General features: G+C 24.9%; 2 protein-coding genes across 2 annotated transcripts in view; one reads left to right on the top strand and one right to left on the bottom strand.

The window, feature by feature from the left end:
- Window positions 1–9,138, top strand: part of LOC105368190 (carbohydrate sulfotransferase 11) — a 31,004-nt gene extending 21,866 nt beyond the window's left edge. Inside the window, exons 3-7 of the mRNA XM_011507153.1 lie at window positions 4,753–5,009; window positions 5,905–6,145; window positions 6,811–6,990; window positions 8,503–8,660; window positions 8,990–9,138. Coding sequence (XP_011505455.1) covers window positions 4,753–5,009; window positions 5,905–6,145; window positions 6,811–6,990; window positions 8,503–8,660; window positions 8,990–9,077 — 924 coding nt within the window. The 3' untranslated portion in view covers window positions 9,078–9,138. The remainder of the gene's footprint in view (window positions 1–4,752; window positions 5,010–5,904; window positions 6,146–6,810; window positions 6,991–8,502; window positions 8,661–8,989) is intronic.
- Window positions 7,412–13,462, bottom strand: LOC105368200 (uncharacterized). Its single transcript, XM_011507164.1, has 3 exons — window positions 13,097–13,462; window positions 12,891–13,039; window positions 7,412–7,587 (listed from the first exon to the last, which is right to left on the bottom strand). Coding segments are annotated over exons 1-3 (441 nt in total). The 5' UTR covers window positions 13,388–13,462; the 3' UTR covers window positions 7,412–7,586.
- Between the last annotated feature and the right edge of the window lie 3,042 nt (window positions 13,463–16,504).

Below are 16,504 nucleotides of genomic sequence, written 5' to 3'. Positions count from 1 at the left end.
CATATTTGTTCAAATTACTTCTAATTGAAAAACTCACTAAGAGATTAATTTTTAATAATTTAAAATTTATTTTAAATTCATATAAAATATTTTATCAACGAAACTACCGTTAAGAGTTAATAGTTAATTATTCTTTTTGGCTTAGTACATTTATACAAAAGGATTAGAACGTAAAAATTCAAGCTCGTGTATTTGAAAGCTTAAATTTTTTTTTTTTTTTTTTTTTTTTTTTTTTTTTTTTTATAGGACTTTGTGAATACATTTGTATATAAAACATTTCAATTTGGCATGAGTAATTTTCAATGATTTGAAATTTATTAAATCCAAGTAAAATGCATTGAAAGTTAAAGCAAAAAAAAAAATTAAAACAGCCTGGAAACTGTAAAATACACCAATGCTCGAAAAATTTCATAAATATTTCAATTATTCTGAAGCCGAGAATTCCTATCGCAATCACACGGCAACAGCAAAAATAGCCACAATCCAGTATTTGTATACACTAAACTTTTCCTTAAGCGAAGAAAACTTCACAATTAAAAAATCTACTACAAGCTCAATCGACGAACAGTCGCTGTGTTGTAAACTAACTGCAATGCAAATAGCGATATTTAGTCAAACTACTCCAGACTAGGGGAAATCGAATAACCAAGTACATTGGCGAACGCATTTACATTTACACATACGCAAACTCTTTTCTACAGCCGTCGCGCAAATATGTGCAAGAGCATAGAGTAGGCAGGCGTGGCCCACATTAGTCTAGTATGCGGTATGTGTGCATGTGTAGTCGAGAAACGAAATCAATAAACGGAAGCCAGTACATCTCTATCCCTTCCATTATCGTTCTTCCTTTATCTATTGAAATATGCATGCATGCGCACGCTCGTATAATCAAGTTTTTTTTTTTTTTTTTTTTTTTTTTTTTTTTTTTTTTTTTTTTTTTTTATATATATAAAGCGTTTATTTTTTATGTGCTGTTATGAACATAATTCTGCAGATTTGACAGAACCAGACGTCTACTAGGCTCGTGGAAAAAGATTATTTTCTCATTATCGCTATTGTGTGTTAGGAAGCCAACGGTGGCCATTTAACCCTGACACGTCTAACATCCTTGTAATTGGGAAGCAACTTAAAATAGTTAAAATAATTTTCAGTCGGCTCCATTCTATGTTTCATATTATTCACGATTTTAAATGATAAATTGTGTTCTTTATAATATTTTATCGATGAATTGGGAACAAAAACGAGCAAATTATGGTTTCATTTACATGTTTTGCTTTAATATTATCTATTACAAATGATCTCTAAAATTTACGAAATCTATAATCCCTTTCTATTTAGTTCATTGATTTCATTATTTAAACTCTAAATAATCGATATTGTTAACCGAGAGCATTTATACTATAGTAAAATATATCATTTTATATTAAATATATTTTATGCGCTAAGGAATTTTTGAATATTGAATGTTTAATTTCCTTAATAAAAACCCAAACAATCTTAAAGTTTCTCATAAATATCAACTTTTTAGAAATTATTATAATATTAAAAATTGCTGCTTATATTGCAAATATGGCATTTAATGGTATAATGTTGAAGAATGTACAATTTTCAAACGCTTATTACACATAAATTATTGAGTTTCTTGTAAACATTTTTGTAACTTTATTATTAGGGAAATTAGAATTTTCAGTTATTTGAATTTTAATGATCTAATTATTAAAAAAAAAAATTTTTAATACGTAATTCAATAATTCAACAACAAATATTTATCACATCATACATTTTTATAAATAATTTATCAATGTTTAAGAATTTATAGTTTCATATCTTAAAATTTTAGCTATTATCCATAATTCTTTTTAATATTTTTAAGAGATAAATTAAATAATATATACGAGTATAATATAGCAATTAATTACATAATGGATGTATGTATAATGTAATAATTAATATTTGGATGGTTAAATTAATATAGCAATTTTACATCGTAAATAATTAATATCTTCAATCAAGTATATTATACTAAGTGTACTGATTAATTCAAATTCAGTGTAATTATAAAATTAATTATAGTTAATTATGTCAAAGATAATAATATCCTTTAATAACTTCCTATCGAATATTTAGAATAGTTATATTATTCAAATTGATGTACAAATCTTTAAAATGAAACTATTATATTGATATTGCAGCATCATATTCTTTATTTTTGTTAATTTTGTTTTTTTTATTTATTTTTTTTTTTTTTTTGTTAATAAATAGTAATTAATTAGGAAGGGATAGTAACCAAACTTTATAAAGAACTTAAATTCTAATATATAGTATATAAAAATATGCAATCAGCCATTCCCTGCCTGTACTTCAAAGAGAACTATTTCATTGTAATTCACTCATGTGAGTGGAATTATGCAAGTGTAAGTGTAAACGTAAACGTAATAATTGACAAAATTTTATGACAATGATGATATAGAAAGAAGCTCTTTAACTCACTTGTAACCATTATAAAGTAATATTCAATTTATAAGACAATTCGTATATTCTGGATTTTTTAATAAATTTTATAAGGGTACATTGAAGTAAATAATCTTATCAAATAACTGATATCTGTTAACAATATTTTTATAATTGTCTAAGGCGTTTATCGTTCATTTTTAAAATTAACCTTTAACATAATATAGAAATAATATTACTGCTTAATAATTAAAAAGTTTTTTACTAAAATAAAAATTTCATTAAGATTTCGTATTCATAATTCTATGCTTCGAGAATCGCGAAAATCTATAGTTTAGAGATATCATTTACACGAATAAAAAATATGAAGTTCGAAAATTAAAAGTCTACTTTCGTGTGCTAGAATGGCGGCCCGAAAATAATAATTCTACTTTTAAAGCTGGAAAAAAATTTGTAACCCCTTGCAATGCTATCTTACAGAGAGTTTTACATTCCCCCTGAAATTCATTATAGTAAAATAAAAACTCTCGAGGCGCGGTTTTTGGCTAAGTCCATCGCGAGTGTATTAAAGAATGTTTTGAGCAAACTCGGCGAGCTCGATGCAACGCGCCTGCGCAAACCACTATATTCGTATCTCTGTACAATGGTCCCGCAAATACCCATGCGCCACTTGGATTAATTACAGAAATTAGGAAATTGAATTAGCCTTTTAACGGGAGCAGCAGATGCCAGAGCCGGAGGATCATTGAGTGACCAAGTGCATGATGATGCAGCGGCACAACCAATTGCGCGTCCTCGATGCTAAGCTTTGCTCTGATTTCTTTAATTTATAATTCAAATTGTAGCCTTGAGTGTATAGGTCACTGTTAAATCTACCTTTTCTATTCTCTACTTATGGGATTGGAAAACCTTTATCGCTAAGAATACATCTTTTTCTTTAGGAAAAGATGATGGGAGAGAGGTATGTACGATAGTTTTAATGAATGCAATTTCAATTTCGTACTTTTTTTTTATATTAATCGAGTCAAATCTTCCTAAAACATTTATTTTTACGGCTCGGATATTTTAAAATATACCGTTTCTAACGTGAATATTAGTTTCAGTTAATAATTCAAATTATTATATCTACAAGCCGCAAGATTTTCCAATTATTACATTTACAAATGTTTAACATCCTTTTAAAATTTATAATATTGATCGTTTAAATTACAGATACCGAAAATAAAATTAGGGCTTAGTATTTCGGCTCAATTTAATTTTAAATCGACATTCCTCAAATAACTGAACTTTCGACTTATACACATTTTCAAAATATTTTCACCTTCGCAATATTCATTTCCGATGACGGCATTCGATGTCCTAATTCAATTTCAAATTGTAAAATTTGCTTTAAAATAAGCAAAATGTATATATAATCAAAAATAATAATAATAATAATAATAATAATAATAATAATAATAATAATAATAATAATAATAATAATATCATAAATAACACGAAATATCATAACGATTAATCAAAATATTTTCCACTTTGTATTGTTTATCAAGGATTTTATCGTAACACGCTCTTCTGTAGCAATGGAATACATCATTAATCAAATGATATAACATTAATAAGCTTATCTAATAGGATTTGATTCGAATTTCCATAAAAACAAAGTTTATATTACATTTATTGTACTCTTAGTTATCCGCAGTAATTAAATTGTACATAATTAAATTTTAAGTTAAAAAATAATTTATTGTAATAATTATTTGTATGAGAGAGACATACAGCCAGGGAATAAAATAAGCTCTAGTCTAAATCGTATCCACAAAACTTTTATTGCCTGTTAATTATTTAATTTGTCACATACATATCATACGTGTAAGTATGTTGAATAATTTATGAATAAAATTATAATTACCAATCATTGCTCAAACTAATTAACATAATAACTATTTATGGTAAGTTATGGAGAAAAAAAACATACATATATACATACATACATACTTTTTAAAAATTGATATATAATAAACATTCAAATCTCCTTCTCTGATCATAAATTGAGAATTATTAATTATATCAATTGCATTAAGTAATAATATAGAAAAGTCCGTAAGTTATAATATTAAGTTATCGATCAACAAAGCCATCCGAAATATTATTAACAATAGCGAAACATTATTAACAAAACCAAAATATTATTAATAATAAGTTTATAAATTAATTTATAAAATAATTTGTAATTTATAATAATTTTACCCTTTAAAAAGAATGGAAACATTTATAATAAAATGTTCTTGTGATGTTTTGTAGGACGATACTGCAATGTCTCTGGAGGAACGACTAATGGAGCAAAGTAGATTAATAGAAGCTGAGATGCGAATGTCGGAGAGACGAAAATATTTATCTGAAAGGTGTTCAGAGGAGAGCCTCGATAAGCCTGGAAATGATTCTCTTCATCGACCAAACGCTTGGGAGTTTCTTGTCAACAGAGATCATCACCTTATTTGGTGTAATGTTTTTAAAGCAGCATCGACTTCATGGATGTACAATTTCAATTTACTTGCTGGGTAAGATATAACCTTTTATTACATTTATATTAATTAATATTAATCATATTTACGGACGTCATTATACTAAAATAAAAACTCGAATAGGTGATATATCAATAATAGGAAAATAAAAATATCGATGATTGTTTGTATTTCAAAATAAAATTTATCAGAATAATAAGTTCCGTGCAAAAGATTATGTTTGAAAATGCCAAATATTTGAAATCAATAAATATGAGAATGATTTCAATACGTGATTGTGAAATGTTCTACTCTATAATGACTTTTTATTATATAATGATTAACACTTATTTCACAGAGAATAAAAATATGAAAATAGCTCATAAATATTCTCGAAATGCAAGTTCAACCTTGAATTTCTTCATTAATAGTAACAATGTTTATTTCGTTTATCATAAGTTTACATATTATTTAATATGTATAACTTTTTTTTCTTTTTATTATTTATTTTTCATTCTCCTCCATCCTTTTATACTAACTGTTTTATTTCAAAATACAAAAAATTAATTTTGTTTATTGTAAGAAATTTTCTTTACAATTGACGTTTTATGCAAGCACGTAATTCTAATTGTATAAGATGTTGAGCATATTTTATCATTTAAATCGTTCCAGTCGATTAATAAATATTATTGTCGAAATAATAAACTACATTAAAGAAAATTCGTTGATTAAACGTTCGTGCAACAATTAATCTCAATCATCAATGAATATCAGTAAAAAAAATACACGATATTAATCAACTGGGTGTAAGCCCTTACACCAGGCTCTTATAGCATCAGTCGTTAAAATTTAATTATTTGAATTCAGCTTAAAATTCCTCCACTACGCTTCAACGTGACGTACGGCATCATACATCGTCCATGTAAAGAATTTGCGTTTGTGTCTTACACAGCTACAGCTCGCAGTTTCTGAAATCATCCAAGGCGGTGCCGGTATCACTGGCTCGTCAAAAATACCCCCGGCCGACCGCTGAGGAGCTCGCCAAGTTCCTAAACGACAGCATCAGCTTCCTCATAGTCAGGCATCCGTTCGAGCGTCTCCTCAGCGCCTACAGGGACAAGCTGGAGCACAGCCTGCCGCATACCTTCCACAGCAAGCTCGGATCTTACATTGTCTCGCATTATCGAACCAAGGCAAGTTATACGTATGCGCGTAACGACAAAGTGTCGCTCGTGGTATGCGATATTGGATTACAATACCCAAGTGCGTCCGCTCGACTTCAAAACATTTGTACTTGCTCTTACAACTGTGCGACGCAACTCTACGCGTTTAAGTGTACGAGCGTTGAATTTCTCGGAGCGCAGGCTAGCATGTGTGAAGAAATCGAATTGTTAAGACATTGCATTATAACGATGTTATAGTTAGATTTATCGATACTTTCAATAATGCATTATTTATACGGTCGAACAAATTCATATGAAAAATTGTACTTCCACATTTCAAAGATACGTATTATATAATGATTTTATTTTCATATTTCCTGAATGAGCGACGGTTAAAGCAACGGGCCATTTCAATATTTTATTACCATTGTAAGTGTGATTTTTTCCTAAATTTTTAACCGTTTTAATATTCAATTTCTCACCTCACAGTGTTGTGCCGAACAATGGACAAAAAAATCACGGTTTAACACCTTCTCGTTATTTATGCGATCAATGCATATACTATTACGAATCGCATCAATTAATAATAATAATTAAAAAGAATATATAAATATTATAATGCATCGTATTAATTCCTATAACAGAAAAAAAAAAACAAAAAAAAAAAAACCAAAAAAAAAACAAAAATTTTACAGAGTCCTAAATCAGGCGGTAAACGAGGTCCAAGATATCCTCTGTTTGAGGAATTTATAAAATGGCTTTTATGCGAATGGAAAGTCGGAAATGAACTGGACATGCACTGGACACCAATTGTCAATTTTTGTACACCGTGCCAAGTACGATTCGACGTTATAGCGAAATTTGAAACACTTCATGTAAGTATAAGAACAGCTCCTTATGATTTTTCAACAATGACTGCTTTTCTTATTAATATACCATATGTTTCATTAAAGGGAATATGAAATCATTTTAAATAATGACGGTCAACTGTATTCCTTATTATACGATTTTATTAATATTTTAATAATTTATTAATATACTATTGTTATTCCACAAAAAGTTATGAATTTTGCATGAATAACTCCTCGATCATTCTTCATACTTAGAATAAAATGTTGAAAAATACATATTCAATAATAGGCAGAATCCATTCGTTAAAATTTTAAATGTAACGTTATTTATGAAATTCTCGTTTAAATGTTACATAAAAAGCACTTGCTCTTCTAATTTTGTCATTAATTTTAATTTTCATGTGTGCCTGTATGTGTTTGTGTATGATATATATATATATATATATATATATCTTCAAACACTGCTCCAAGCAATTTCGCTAGATATATGATGAACGATATCATCAAAAATTTGCTTTGTTCTGAAGTAAGGTGGTGATAAGGTAGCATCTCTTAATGTTCCATAAATACCTATTATGTAGCAATCAGCCGTCTCATCAAAGATTTAGTTGAAAACATCATCTACAAGAATTTCATATAAGTAGAATATAACGTGTGGTATCAATGTATCGTCAAAATGTCCGTTTCTTACATCCCTTTCATGCCTTTTTATACTGCTTATAGTTATTTATACAGAGATGCAAGAAACGTTTGCTCGTATGCATTTAAAAAGATTCTATAAATCATTAAGTTACAATTTTTATACTAACTTCTTAATTTCATCGATATGAAATTTGTCGAATATTTCAAAACTATTTCTATTAACTACAAAATTTATTTCTAACTCTAATGTTTTTGATTTAATAATCTTCAAGTATGTAATATTTTTAGTTTAAAATACCGTACAAGAACTTTGTAGAATTCCAAAGCCATTATTATAGCCTCTCTGATTACAACAATTATAACTACATTCATATTGCTAAAGTAACCGGGAATTATAGACAAGGGAATATCGAGTACGATAATGATCGTTAAAAAGCTACGAGTAAAATTAGAAATAAAAAATGTTAAATGAAACAATTAAAACATTATAAAGTGCTCGTATTGCATTAAAAACTTTTTTATTATTAGTATTCAAAAATATAAGGAATTTATTTTCTTTATTAAATTATGCGTATATTGAATAATTGAACAAGTCGTCTATAGTAAAGGCAAAAATTAATGATTTTTAATTAAAGATTATGGAATATAAATTTTAAAGCTTAGTTGAAAGAGATTATTTTCCCCTGACGTATGAATGTAGAAGTCAAGATTTTCATTTTGATTATTCATACAAAATTTACATCGACTTGCCATTTTACATAGTATACAACTGTAAATGTTTAGAATTCAACAGTTACTTCATAAATTCAGTCAAATAAATAAGAAACAAAATTAAGTGACCAATTCATATCCACACTTGTTACTATAAAAAATATTTATATATTTATATTTCAGGATGACCAAAATTACCTCATAAAACAAGCTCACGTGGGTCATATAATTAAGCCCGAATGGAAGAATCCAAGTCGGGGCGTCCAAACAAAAGACGTTATCAAGCAATATTTTTCACAACTTTCAAAAACACAAATTAAAGACCTTTATGAAATGTTCAGGTTAGTATAAAAATTTCTTTTTTTAATGAAGAGAAAAGCGTTATTATTATATTTTTCGCAGAAAAATCTGAAAAATATAGTAATTTCATTTGAGGAAATATTTAACTATTCTCTATAATATGAATTATAATTATTTTGTAATCTGTGCATCAATTAAATAAATAAATAAGAATCATTTTCAATGATGTACCGGTAAAAGTATAAATTTAGACTTAAATAAATAAAAATTCAAATTGTATATAAGTATTTCCTCGGTCTAATTTTATATAATAATAATGTCATATAAACAATATATTGCTCCTAATAAGTTATCATTTTATTTTACCTAGGTATGACTTCATTCTATTTGATTACTCACTAATCGAGTATATTGAAAATGGACGGGATGAAGTAACGAAATTAGAATGTAAGAAATAAATTGCCGCCCTTCTAATATCCTCGTTTTTATGCTTAATATATCTTAGTAAATATATACATTTTTTTTTTCTACTAAAATGAAACAAAAAAAAATTCTACGATGTAAGTGATACGAAGGCTTTATATAGTTATAGTTCAGGATGTAGATTATAAATTTGTACAAAAAGCCGACGATTTTACAAATAAACAACGAAATGTATAAAAAAAAAAAAAAAAAAAGAAAAATTAGACCTAATCATTTCCAATTTGTCAATATAAACAAATAGCATTCTTTTGATTATGTAGATCACCAATGATTTGTAAGAAATCTGTTCAGTAATACATTAAGTCTGAAATTAAATTTAAGACAATTTCAACTTTTTGTAAAAGTGCTATAACAAAAGATTACTGCATATGTATGTTATCAAAATTTCAAAAATAAGTATTTCCTTACAAACAATATTTAAGACGTTTGAACAAATTATTTACAAGTCAATGTGCTTTTATAAATATTTTGAAATATACGACTTCAAACATTATTCAACTTTTTACCTATAAATTCATGAGATAAATTTAAAATTTAGATATTCATTAGTGATTATTAAACTTTAATAAACATACATGATACATTAAACATTTTAATAAATGTAAAATTTATATTATTCAATGCAATAGATAAAGATGCAAGTTTATTTTATTTAATTATTCTCCACATAATAATTAATAATCAGACTTATTTGCAAATATTTATGTTTATTAATCATTTACTGTTTATTTTATGAAAAAATATATTTTTAAAACTGAAGATTTTTTTTTTTTTTTTTTTGCTTGTTTCAATGATATCTATTAACACTAACTTATGGTAATATAACTTCACAGATTACATTTATACAGGAGTAAACAAATCTGGATGGAAATTTTATATAAACAAATGTTTGTTATGCTACATAATATTACAAGTTTTTAATCTATTATAAATTAAAATAAATCATAATTTTAATGTTATGTCAAATGAAATTTGTATAATATATTAATTTTTTTAATAGTATCAATTTAATAAAAAATAAACTTTAGGTTATTAGGTATTATTATGAAGATTACTTTAATGTTTAAAATATAAAACATTTAGAAAAACAAGTAGAACAAGTATTTGAAACCCAATTATCGAAAATCACCTCAGCATAAGATAAAAAAGAAGTCTGTCACGTAAGGAAACGATTAATTTATGTAGATTAAGATAAGCAGCATGTAAAAAAAAATTAACAAAATAGTATTTAGCATTCAAGTAAAGACAAATAAGTAAAAAGTACAAATGGAATTAAGAAAAAATTAATAAAAAAGAAAAAATAACTTGTAGAAAAATATATTTTATCTAATCGCTAACAAACATAAAATAAATAATACGTCAATTAAATAATAAATTCGTGTTTTCGAAAGCGAATAATACATGAATCAACAGTAAATAAACAAGTAAATAAATACGTAAATACGATCTGTTATTTCTACCAATAAAATTGAATTATTAGTTAAATAGTTGTTGTTTACTTAACATATTTTAAATGAAAACTTATCTAAAATATTATTTAAAATATTTAGATAAAACAATGTTTCTTCATTTCTTAACAAAGAAGATCAATATGTATAGAATTACATTACGAAACATACTTAATATATAAGTATAATAAATAAATATCTATGTATGTAATGAAATTTAATTAATGAAAAGAAATTTTGCATAATACATCATTGCAAATTTAATATAGAAACATACAATTAGTATGTATTTCTATTAATTATTATAATTCAAGTTACCATTCATGCATACGATTCAAGTAAAAATTTAGGTCGTTAAAGATAGAGGTCGGTCAGGGAAAGCTTAATTGCGATAAATGTTTTCAGAAATTCCCATCATTTATACGAAATTTCAATAACTATTTCAGAGTTATATTAAAAATTCTTTTGAATATGTATACACATAATAATGAATATTAATGAATCCAGAAGTAAAATCAATTTATACAACTAATAAATAGTGTTTAATTCTGTTAATATTAAATGCAACATAGTAGTTTATCAAAAAGAAAATTAATTTTAGAATACTAAAAGCACTAATAAGTATTAAACTAATAAATATAAGTATTAACTAATAAGTAAATGAAAAGGAAAAAAAAACTTTGCAAAAGATTTATTGAATAGTTTTATCATGCATATATATATATATATATATATATATATATATATATATATATTTATTCATTTTTATTTAAAATTTTTACAGTTAAATTGTTGAACAATAACAAATATTTATTAAAACTATTGATAAAATTGCTTAGATACTAAAATCATAAAATTCAATTACAAATTATAACATTTAAGCACTTTATACAAATAATTTATGCAAAACTTATTGTATAAATCTAATTCTTATAAATTTATAATTATTCAGAGCATAATCAGTTTCTGTCAATGAATTTATTTTAAATTAATTAATGATAATATGCAATATAATAATTCTTGTAATCATAAAAATTCTAAATGATATTTACACAAATTATTTATATAGCATTTATGTCTATAAATCTGCAGAGAATGTATTTGTAAATCAAAATTGTAAATTATAATTTATGCGCATTTTATATAAATGGAATAAAGAATGTTATTAAAATAATTATATGAAATTGGAATTTACATTTGCTAAAATTAGATTAGAATTTTAATTTGATTTTAAAACAAAAGACCAGATGAGCTGCATAAAAGTAAGGAAAACAATGCTTAAATCGATACCAACATTGCTTGGTTTCAATTTTTTTTTTGTTTTTTATATAAAAATATACGCATTAATGTTAAATTTTCATTTTCATCATATTATTCCGATATCATTTTTTAATATTCATCTGTAAGTGCTCTAATTTAGTTTTTATAAATTATGAATTTAATCTTCTAAACATAAATTTCAATGTGTAAAAAAGTTATATTCAATTTAGCGTTATCGGTAAATATATATATGAACATAAATACATGTATTAATATTATTTTAAATATAACTTTGATAATTATGGAAATTCGTGTAATGATTAATATAGTTGAGGGGAATTTAATTTAATTTAAAACTTAACTATTGAATTTTTAAATGACATACACAAGTTCAAATTATTTGATTATACTTGGATAAACTATTATGAAAACTAAATCAATAAATTATTGCAATACTTGAAAATGTTAATTTACTATTACAATTATGTGAAATTTAAATAAATTCTCAATACTTTATAAATATGTATATTTTGAGAAATAGTAAATAGAAATATATTTTAAATATAACTTGTGAATTTTTTTACCACATTCCTTGTCCATTATTTAATATGAACACCAATGGCGAGTATTATTACACATTCATGTTTTAAAATAATTAATTTTAATAATGAATAATAAACGATGCTTTATTAATTTGCAAATTTATATGTATATTTAGTATTTATCTAAAAAATGATGAATAATTTACATAAAATATCTTATTTAAGAAAATTGTGGATAAAATATTTTTCAGAATACAATTTAATAGGTGTATAATCTATTAAACATTTTGTCTAGTCTTATCGATTGATGTACTATATACAATTATATTGTTAATGAAAAAATCTTAACTTTCTTATATGGTTAATTATTTTTTAAAATATTTTATTTATTTATAACTATGTTCAAATATAAGATTTGGAAGTTTTAATAATTTAATAAGACAAACTATACATATATAAAACTAATAATTTCTGTCAATTTAGTTTCAAACTAAATTGAAATTATTAATATTTTTGTATTTCGACAAAATTATCTTACCAAGATGTTGTACTCTCTACCAAAAGTCCAATGATCCATTTGTTATCAAAAACTCTTTGCCAAAGATCTTGCACAAGCAGTACTCGACGCTTTTTATAAAACTTATTCTTTTTTTCTTTTATATACAGCTCGCCAGTGCTTGAATATAGCTGTAAATATATATAATATAATAAATTGTATTAAATTAATTTGTGATGAAAACTCACATCATTATCCGACTCTGAGCTAACATCTTCTCTATAACTACTTTGTGCAGTTAAATTGTCTAATGTTGTCTCCGTTACCGCCTCAATAAGTTCAATATTATTTTTCGCCTGTTCTATTTGATTATGTACACAATGTAATTGCTTTAATAAATGTTCTTCTACTGGATTGATCTTTAAAGTTGATTTTTTAATTATTGGCTTTGTTTCCACAGGTGCATTTTCTTTCTTGTTTTTAACCTCCAAAATTTGTATATCTAAGTCATCGTCGTCTAAAATGGAATCTATTTCCATTGCCAAAATCTTGTTTAGCACTTGAAAGTTAAAAGGGACGAAGTAAGAAATTACCGGATAAAACTACATTATTAATAAATCCACAATGTAAACAACGCACTGATTTTCATGTACAAGTTTCAATCTTGTAATCACAGGAATGCGCGAAATATTACTTAATAAAGTAAATACTAAAGCCCAATTACAAACAATTACAGGATGCCGTATGAGGAAACGTGCATAGCACATCCATTTAAGGCATGCGCAGTAGATATGAGAAAACGAAGGCTCTCGAATGCGCGCAATTTCAACATGAAGTTGTAGAATACCGAGAGCGGCAGAATATTTGCATGAAAAAAAAAGTATATTATGTAATACAGCCGAATTCAAAGTAATTTCATATATGTACTTCGTAATTATTGAATATTGAATATTAAAATCGTATTGGGATATATTTATTAGTTTTATTCAAATAGCACAGTGAATAATATTTAATTTGTACTCCCTCACCTAACAATAAAAGTAAATTTTATTTACATAGTTTATAAATTTTTCATAAAGATATTACATGCCGTTATTATATTTCCAAGTTTAAACGTACCATGTATAGACGGTAACATTGACACTATATATTTAGCTTATAATTTATACTGACGTATTATTTCATACTGACCACGTAATTGAAAGTTAACGAGCTTATATCTCGATTGCACATGATTCAAATAGGCACACCGTCTATTGACAAATTAGAAATAATTGGATGATCCAGCCACTACACTCGCAGTAATCTTGATCATTATATGCGTAGTGAGTATTCTATGAAGTATTAATTACATGAGCTATAGTAACTTTTATTATAACACATAGTTAAGAGGCTTATCAAGCGTTGCGCATAAATAACAGATATTTTGGTATGAAAGATATAATTTCAATAAATAGAAGTAATTCTTTATTCCAAATTTTTGTAATTTCGTAATTTTTGTATGTCTTGCTCTTGTTAAGTCTTTTCGCACCCTTACTTTAATAGTATTTGAGAGATTTTGTCCAAAGCTCACAGCTAATTAACATAATATACTTGTCTACATGCAACAATTGGTCATATAAACTATAGTTACTAATATTGTTATTCACGTATTATTTTTATTTATATCAATTTATAATAGATAATCAATAAAAATTGCTTCAAATTTTCAAGCACACTTTAAGTATATTAAGCATTGTACAGAAAATTATAAAAATAAAGCTAATGAATTTTTTTACATTATTCTAGATATTTGTATTCAATAAATAACTTACATGAAATTTAAATCATTATGTTTTAATTACATCATTGAGCAACATCTTTAAATGATACAAAGTTTATAAAATTCAATAGAAAAACTGACCATTACATTATTTTAAATGAACATGAGCAATACTTAATTACCTTAATTACCTATCATTAATGAAATAATGAAGAAAAACTCGATAATACATTCAATCTATTTTATTGACATTTTAGCATATATTATATTTATTATTACTTATTCTTACATAATATAAAAATTGCCACCATTTTATTACATCTACAGCTGTATATTATAATTGCACTGAAGCTCCAAAATCCTAAACCTATCATATATAAATATATTATACTAAAGTATAAATAATAGAAAAGATCCAAAAAAATAAAATGGTTAAAAAACAATTGACACGGCTCTTTTAACTTTTTTGTTATTTAACGTTTTTGTTCATCAATCACGAAACATGAGTTTATAAATATAAATGAATAATGAGCTGCCCCATGTTATAATAATAAAGAATAATATTCACTTACTCATTTATTTCAATAAATAAATATATAATTATATACGTATATCGAGAAAAATTATAAAACATAAATAAATCAAATATAATTTATTTAAAACGTTATTTCTTTTACTTAGTCCGCAATTATTTCGAATATTATTAGATGTTCTTTTTATTCATTATTCTTACTATGTTACTGTAAAAAAAATACAAATTATATCTAATTAAGAAAGAGATAAAATAATACATAAATAATAAATCAGCATCGCTTCTAAATTTAAAAAAAAAAAAATAAATAAAAAAAAAAAAACTAAAACTGTGCAAACGATTGAAGGATTCAGCGAGTTAAAGAAGTAAGACAAAAGCTTGGATTAATGAAAAAATAACATTTATTAAGTAGAAAACAATTTGTGTAAAACTATTTGAATGTTAACGTTCTACCAACTTTGAATAAACAATCATAACTGATTTAGAGTCTTGGAGACTTGGAGTCTTAAATAAATTATAAATAAATATTTAATATTTTAATCGATCTATAGTTCTTATTTACTGTCAATATGCTTTACACGTGGCAACGAATAACGTTTATTGGTCTGTTCTTTTTGTTCTTCTTTTCCTTATATTTTTTAATATATGTTTATTTCTAAATATTTGTAAAGAGAATGTAAGATAAAGATAATTCTTTCTCGCTTCAAGTTAAGTTATATTTATATTTTTTAAATTAAATTCTCTTAAAATATTACGAGTTTAAAATTTTTGAAAAAGAAATGAACATAAATTTACGATATTAATAAATTATATTTGTTTGTTAAATTGATTTTAAAAATTAGCATTTCTTTATAAAATTATCACATTTATTACTGGTTTAGCTTTAAAGTTTGTCTAAAAAATTTTCTCAAAATCCCAGCATTAAAAGATTATTGTCATTGACTGTTAACATTACTTGTTTCTTATTTCTAATAAATACAATTTTTCCCCTTTCTAATTAGCATCTTTGAATTCATGTACAAATTCGGATACATCAGCTTTTAATATCGGATACTTAATATTTAAAGTATAAGCAAGGTTGTTCGATCAATCAATTGTTTGAATACCATTAATCGGACTTAATAAATATGTTAACGTAAGCTTTATTCAATCACTCGATAAACTTTTGATAAACGTTTAACGAATTTAGAGCTTCATCGTTTCGAAAATAAATTTTTCTCTCCAAATTGTAATCTTATGTTTTAATAATTAATTTTCTGATTCTAATTCATAATGAAAATAATAAATTTTTTTTTTTTTTTTTTTTTTTTTTTTTTTTTTTTTTTTTTTTTACTAAACGTTTTAGTATGTAAAAAACATCAA

The sequence above is a fragment of the Ceratosolen solmsi genome, unplaced genomic scaffold (genome assembly GCF_000503995.2).
Source record: "Ceratosolen solmsi marchali unplaced genomic scaffold, CerSol_1.0 scaffold10, whole genome shotgun sequence".
Classification (NCBI taxonomy): Eukaryota; Metazoa; Arthropoda; class Insecta; order Hymenoptera; family Agaonidae; genus Ceratosolen; species Ceratosolen solmsi.
This window is presented reverse-complemented; position numbering and strand designations above follow the sequence as displayed.